Raw genomic sequence first — 8,041 nt, 5'->3', positions numbered from 1 at the left:
ATAAATCACTTACCAGTGAAAGGATCTAATTCCCCTGTCCACAGGTACTCACCTTAATCAGTAAAACTGAGATTTCAGAAGGTGCCCCATATTTCTTCTATAGCTTCCCACCCTTTTCCAAATCCCCCAGAGGTGCCTCCTTAAGAAGTATGGGATATAATACAACTCCTCTAGATATAATGTATTCCTAAAACCAAAGTATTGGTCATAAATCATTAAAAAAAAATCTAAAATAAACTTTGAAAGGAGGTAGAAAACAAAGAGAAGGGGCCTTGTTTCCAATATAAAAGCTAGATAACACTTCACACTTGTGGAGCTAATGACTCGAGTGATTTCATACCACCCCCACCAATTCCTAAAGTGCTTCCAGTGACTCCCACTGTTTCCATAGTTTCTCAAGAAAGAAAAAGTACCTCCTGGTCATGTCTTTCTTCGCATCATTTCATACAAGAAAGCTGGACTCAAATATATTTGCATACATGTAACAAGATATTCGGTACAGCACTCTTTGGAGTAGAAAAAACAACACTTGGAAACTTAAATGACCATCAATAAAGGATGGGCAAAATAAATGACAGCACATCTAGACAAGGAGGGCACAGCATGCAGAATATTGTGCGGCTATCAAACAAAATAAGGTAAATTCTTGCTACATGTTCGTGGATTGCAATAGCTTCAGGAGATGTGGTTAAAAGCAAGCAAGACACAGAACAGGTGTGATTTCTAAGGAAGAGATAAAAATGTGGCCGCTAGGAAAAACTAAGAGTTACTAGAAGAGGCATAGTTATTTCTTATTATATACATTCTTCCATTGCTTATATTTTTCACCATCTATATTAAATTTTTTAAAAAGTGTCTACAAACGCGCACGTAAGTGCACACACAAACACACACACACACACTTTTAAAACAAAAGCTATCCAGAGGAAGTACAGGCAAAAAGGAAAGAGGAAGGGTGAAGGCTGGCTCACTCTACCCAGCCTACTCATGACTTCCGGTGCCATAACCCAGACACCTTGAGTTTCTGTGATTTCTCAATCTTAGCAGCACTGTGCCTTCTTTAGAGAGGAGGAACATCAACCACTAGAGACGATGCAGTAAGGTGCCCCCACATCCAAAATGCAGCTTCTTTCCCAACATTTTTTAGAACCTTCTCTTCATGAACTACACTTTTAATTAAAGCACATCTCAAAGCTTCTATTTCCTTGTCCCTATACACAGCAATTGGCATATGCTGCAAAGAAGTCGAAGAAAATGTTTGTGAAAAGCATTTCTTCCACATGAAGTACCAAACCGCCTGGGCATTCTTGACAATGAACTCTGGGGAAAGAAGCTGTTTGCACTTGGTCCTGCTGGCCAGTTCCTTGGTGAAAAATTCTTCTGAGGGTATAATGCTCATCAGTAGTCCCACAACAATTTGGGAAGTGTTGCCAGCATTTAGGGAACCCCATAAATGAAATTAGACCAGTGTTGAAGCCAATCCATGCCAAGAAGCCAAGAGGAATAATTAAAGGAGTGAATATTTTATTCTTTAGTGTTTAATTGAATACATAACAAGTCACATAATCAATGAGTCATTACTTCACACACAGGAAGGAAAACAGTATCTAGTATTTCTGTTATACAACTGGTTGTGAATAAAAATCTTTACAGCATTAGATGGCTGAAGAAAGTCTCAAAGTTTGGGCATGTCTGAAAAGACTTCATCTTTTTTCAATATAAAGGAATTTTTTTCTTACATTTCTGTGTCAGAAAAATCTGATAATCTTATAACAACTTTTTTCTTCTCTTCTTACATTTAGAGAAAATGGCTTAATGATACGTACTACTTAAAATTTCAGAATCCCAGATAACTCTGTGTGAATCTTACATTGTCTAGCAGATAAGGTTTTCAGATGCCTGGAAAAATTTAAACAATATATAATTTACATCTTCAAAGTTAACATCCATGATGGATGTTTTAATACTTTGCACTAAATGGCTACTTACGCTGTTTGAGTGGTCACTTAACACTGTTTGCCTGGTCATAAATGGTCATTTGTATTCAACAGCAATAGAAAAATTTACCTGCCTATAAAGTCAAAAACAGTTGTATAATAGTTTACATTACAATTAATGTACACATACTTCAAAACACATTTAGAATTTTTAAAAACTGGTTTGGAAAAAAAATCACAAAATATGTAAGTGACAACAAATCTTGATCAACTAGTCCATCTTCCTACCACACATGACTATACTCTAATATAGATATTCTGTTGAATTTCTTCCATCCAAGTTTTAAGGGCCCCAGTTGAGAATCAAGTGTTAATGCTTTTAGATTTTTATTGTCCAAAACTATGACAAAGAAAAGCTAATTTCAACATAACTTGTTTCAGGGTACACAAAAACCTATGAGGTGCTACGGATACTGAAAATAAAAGTATTTTACTTCTTTCTCAAGAGACAGACTTAGGCCAACTAAGAAAATTAATTCCGTTTTTAAATGACTTATAGTAGTAAGGAAAAACAGGAAAAAATTCCAAACAAAGAACTGACTCTGATATGTTTACCACAAAAATATTCAGTTTACTATTTTAAAAACTAAATTGAGTATTGTGATTTATACTATAAAAGAAATTCTCACAAAATTCAACTCCTGCAGTCAATACTTTTCTTAATGTCTGCATTGTCGTTTAGCATTTTACATGTGGGAGTACACAAATTATTTGAATATTGGATCAGAATTTCCCCTAACTTGAAGAGTAACAAGTTATCAAAGTTTCATCTTACATGGCTTTACTGAAATAATAACTTTCCATGGAAAATTCCAATAAAAATTGGAATATATTATGAACACTGCCAATTGTTCATTTTGTCTGAGTATTCACAGATTATGCATTTCCTCAGAGAAGCAGCAAGCCCCATATACACACACACATATATATGGCTCTGGTTTGAAAGAGAAGACAATTTTGTCTAGTATTATAATTTATCACTGGTTTATCAATCAAAAAAATAAGAAATACAATAAAAACAACATTGAAAGGGAAAAAAACTTCAAATCTCACATCTTCAAGGAATATTTTCTATAGCATATCATTTGAAAAATTAGAATGAATACTGTTCATTGTCCACATGTATTAAAAAACAAGCATGTCAATTACTTAGTGCAAACACATAGAACATGGTACCTGTTTTTTTTTCTTTAACCACCATTGTCTACTGATTTTCAAAAATTTTTGTTACTAAAAGTCTAATGTCATTCACTTGTATCTATGACCATCAAATAGTAATTAGGGCAACATATGTAAATGCATGCCTCTGAGTCAGATTCATCAGTGATAATTATCTGAATAATTTATGACATACTCCAGGTTATTTAAATAGTAGCTTTGTAGGGCTTACGCAAATGAACCCACAATACCTCCATTCAAGTTTATAGGGGATTATAATCCACTTTACAGGACTCAAAGGTTCATTCTGTGGCCCAAAGCCCATGGAGGTGAAGGGAATCTAAAGGTGTACTCCAGCCTGGGTAACAAGAGCAAAACTCCATCTCAAAAAAAAATTTTTTTTAATAAATAAATAAAGGTGCTCATGTCAAGTTATTTTACTTGATTATACTTTCTACCCAATGTAAAATGAATTTTCTTCACAACCTTTACTTTCGGCTAAAAATAGACAGTTTTCTTGTATTGACTTTAACTTTAGAGGGGACAATCATCCCTGTAAAAAAGTAGATTTACTGTTCCTAACCATTAAATTTTCAGTCTTTCAAATAACGTAGGGAGTGCTGGGTGTGAGAGGGTGCAGTGAATAAGATGCCTATGTACAAGACAGTGGAATAGTTCAACTCAAAGCTCTACAAGATAACATTCGCAAGACTTGAGTGACAGAGACAAAATTTTAGCAGTTTCTCAAGACTCTTGGAGTTGAGCAGATTTGAGAAGGGAAATCAGAATCGCCGAGTCTTGCCAACTGTCAGTGGTTTTGATCTGTCCCAAGATGTTCTCAATCATGTGCTTCCTGTTGAACAATCTAACAAAATGCCATACGGGGTAGAGGTATCTCTGTAACATTCACTTTTGGTCAGTGAAAAAGTCCTAAATTATTTCAGGCTTCAAACAGATAAATTCTGATGCATGACTTAGTCTGAGACCAAACTCAACATATAACCAAACACAACTTCCTATATTCCTGCTTCCATTTCCCCTAAAACTATAGGCTTTGTAAATAAAGTCAACTTTACTTCTCAAAAAATGTTAGTCTAATAAAAGACTTAAAAATCTTTCTATTTCCCAACTAACAAGAATTAGTGGATTAAAAATACAGGTACCTTGATTTTAAGTAGACAGTTAATCAACATATGATTAGTAATACAACTAATACTCAAGAAAAAACGTAAAGAGCAAACTCAGTTTTACAATTGCATCTTTTCCTAACCCAATTTCTCCATAGATATGGATATAAGAAACTCATCAAAAACATGTTGCTTTAGTATATATACCAGCTGATACAAGTTACTGGGGTAAATATAAGAAATTTTATAGATTAGTAAATGAATTAAAAAACTAAATGATTTGTGTAAAATGTTTATATATGGTATATACAGCTTGGATCACATGAGTCTAGGAATAAAACTGTTCCAATTTGTAACGTTTATGGACATAGTCAGATACAGTACGAGATTCATTTTTAAAAACAAGGAAAAATAGCACTAATTTCAACACTGAAAACAGCTCTTACAAAATCCTTAAAAATGTACAGTAGAGAAAGATGCTGAAAACAAAACAAAATAGGCTTCTCTGTCATCACAGAATATCCAAAGGACACCTCACAGCATGAAGCATGACGAGGTTTATTTCCCTTCACTTATGGTGTACATAGGATATGCATTGGGAATTTATTCCATGTAAGAGTAAAGGCATAAGGCAACCAGGTCTCCTCCTGTTTCTGTTGCATTGACCTAAAACGCCATTTTATTGCTCAGCTCACTTTTAAGTACTTATTTGCCTTCATTTTAAAATATTCCATTTTACAGCTATCTACAGATTGGCAGCCCTAGGTGCTGAGTTCTCTGCAGCTCTGTCATTTGAAAAGATTCCGCTTAACTTCAAACAAACTGCATGAAAGTGGCATTTTCGGGTTTTCAGGTTTGCCCAGAAGTCAATGTTTGCTGGGCTTGGAGAAAAGAATGACTTTTAATAAGTGATCTTAGGTCTAAGTAACCAAAATGAAACTTCTTTTGCTTAAGTAAACATTTTAAAATCAAGATTTATAATCAACAAGAAAATAAAAGTTCAAAAACTAAAACCCTACTGGGTAAGTCTTTGGTTAGATTATACATAAGCATTAACAACTCTAAGTTTAGGACTCAAAACAGTAAGTTCGATAAACTGCCAGTTAAGAGTAGGTCTGTTATTAATCTTTATAAAATGCTTGGTGTGTTTGCATTTACTATATGATATTTTTAAAATGTGCATGTACTCAAACAGATGGTACAAACTTCCAACTTTCAAATCATAAATGAGTATGTCTGCTTCTCCCGTCCCACCCTTCCTACCCTTTCCTCCCTCCCCACCCCACCCCACCCACCAAGTCTTATAGCTAAAGGAAGGTCCTACTGGCATTCACTGCAAGAATACAGGCTTTCTTAATCACCACGACCGACGTGCACTTACTGCCCAGCTCCCTACACTGGGCACTTGTCAGGTGACCTCCTACAGAGCTTGGAGACCTGAGCAGCCTTGCACTCTTAATCAGTGGCATCCTTTCTCCCTCCTGCCATTAGCTGCTGCCATGTCAGCCAGTGGAATCAAGGGGTTCTGGCAAGCAGCAGCTTGAAAAGGGCGCCTCTGCAGGCAGGAGGATCACTTTCTGTAAGTTTAAGCCACAGGCGGAGACCTTTTATTCTGTACGAGAAAGGATCCTTTACTGTGCCAGCACTAGATTCTTTTACTTTACGTGTAACTTCTCAAAACTTCATTCATTTACAGTTACTGAACTGCCTCCACGGGGTCCTAATTTCAGGTTCAGAATCTTCCATCCAGCCTTCTAAAACTCTACCTTCGAAAGAGGCCAAAAAGACTGTGTAATGACCTTGTAAAACACTAACCTCAATGTAACCAATCCTGATCTCTTAAACCCCCAGGGAGTCAATAAGGGCTTGAGAAGATTTCAAGGAATCTTCCACACACTGGACACGGTCCAATCAGGTTCTGAACAATTCAGTCATTCCCAGGTACTTGATGACTCTCTGGCCACACTGCCCCACCAGATCCAGACTGAGGTACCATCTGGGGGAGGGGTGGTTTGAGGCAGGGAGTAGAAGGAAGCAAAGAGTGGGAGGTGGGGGTGGGGTAGGGGTTTCTCCGGGTTCTCTCGGTTCAGGACATCCAAAAAAAAAAAAAACGAAGAAGCCGAGAGGATTTGCGGCTGCAAGTTCTGAAGTGGAAGGAGGGTGGGCGGTCAGGTCTCACCCAGCTACTACTGGAGGGGGGGAATTGGAAGGGGGGCAACCAGGGTACAGAAGGAGGGGACAAGAGGATCTGTGATCATCTCTCGGGCATGAAGGGGAGTGGGCGCTGGAGTCGCGAGGGGGTCTGGGGCGCTCACTCCCTGCAGAAGACATACTCGGTGTAGCTGGTCCAGATCTTGTCCTCACTCTGGTCGGTGCTGCTGGCAAAGGCGCAGGTGCCCGTGGAGCTGCACGCCACCATGTGGAAACCCGACTCGGACAGCTTGTCGAAGGCCTGCTCCAGGAAGTTGAACTTGAGGTAATAGCGCGAGGTGTAGCGCTCCGGGGGACGGTCAGGGTCCCGGCTTTCATTCAGGGTGTCCCCAAACACCTCCTTGGCCAGCGACGTCTTGCCGCACACGGTGATGCGCGCCACTCGCCGGAACTTGGCGTCCGCCTGCGCGTCCCGCCCGATGGTGTAGGAGCCGCGGTAGCCGATGGTGATGTAGCCCGAGCGCCGGCTGCCGTCCAGCGACTGGGACGGCGTGAGCAGCGGGCCCGCCGCGCCCCCGGACGGACTGCGGCTAGCCAGCTCCAGCGTGGGCGACGGCGCCCCTGCAGAGGCGCCCTCCTGCTGCTCGGGCTCCGCGCAGCCGAGCGGCAGCAGCTCGTCACCCAGCGAGCCCTCCTTGAGCACCCCGCGCCGCGAGAGCGGAGGCGGTGGCCCCGGGCCGGGCTGCTGGGGCGCCCCAAGGCGGCGCACGAGCTCCGGCAGCTCGAAGTACTCGGCCTCGCGCTGCAGCCGGCTGCGCTCGGGGAAGTAGTCGGGCAGCACGAGCTGCAAATCCCGCAGGTAATCCAGGATGTAGCGGAAGAGGAAGCCGTCTCGGTCCAGAAAGAAGCGGCCTTTGCTGTCCCGGGCCAGCTCCTGCGGCTGCTGCTGCGTGAACATGCGCCAGAGCAGGGAGTCGGGCACCGACACCACCGTGCAGCGCCGGGTCACGTACACCTGGCCCCCCACGTTCAGCTCCACGATGTCGGGGAAGAGCGGCGGCTCCGCGGAGGAGGACGAGGAGCCGCTGCCGCCCCCGCCACCACCACCGCCGCCGCCCCCGTTGGGTAATCCACGTGTGCTGTCCGCCAGAGCCATGACAGAGGTGGCTGGGCCGGGACAGTGGCGGGGAGCCGCGTCGCACTCAGGAGCTGCAGGCACCTGGCCCGGAGCCCTGGAGCCCGGACTCTCGCTCAGCCCTGCGCCTTGCCGCCGTCGCCACCACCTCCGAAAGCCGCGAGGAGCGGAGCAGTGCTAGCCTGCAGCTGTGCGCCCCGTGAGCTCCAAAGTGCTCCGCCCGCCTTGCCCGCGCGCTACAGGCGAGTGCCGGGTCACGGCCCGCGCGCTGCTTAAGTAGAGCCGCCCGCTCGGGCGCCGTGGCGCGCAGGAGGCGTGGGAGGCGGCGGAGTGGCGGAGCCTAGCTCGCCGGGCGTGTGGGGTGGGGGGGAGCGGGGACTCGATTTGCATTTTAAACGCGGACGCCACGCGAGGCTGCTGGCTCCACCCCGGCTTGTGAGCGCTGGGGGTGCCCGGACTCCCACCCTCCCCCG

At 43.1% G+C, this 8,041-nt stretch overlaps 1 protein-coding gene across 1 annotated transcript; it reads right to left on the bottom strand.

Moving 5' to 3' along the window:
- Positions 1-1,507: 1,507 nt before the first annotated feature.
- Positions 1,508-7,816, bottom strand: KCTD12 (potassium channel tetramerization domain containing 12). Its single transcript, XM_035295936.3, has one exon. The coding sequence runs from the start codon at positions 7,587-7,589 to the stop codon at positions 6,594-6,596; it is 996 nt and encodes a 331-aa protein (XP_035151827.1). The 5' UTR covers positions 7,590-7,816; the 3' UTR covers positions 1,508-6,593.
- Between the last annotated feature and the right edge of the window lie 225 nt (positions 7,817-8,041).

This window comes from Callithrix jacchus, chromosome 1, assembly GCF_049354715.1.
Source record: "Callithrix jacchus isolate 240 chromosome 1, calJac240_pri, whole genome shotgun sequence".
Classification (NCBI taxonomy): domain Eukaryota; kingdom Metazoa; phylum Chordata; class Mammalia; order Primates; family Cebidae; genus Callithrix; species Callithrix jacchus.
The sequence above is the reverse complement of the archived record's forward strand: the minus strand, read 5'-3'. Positions and strand labels throughout refer to the sequence as shown.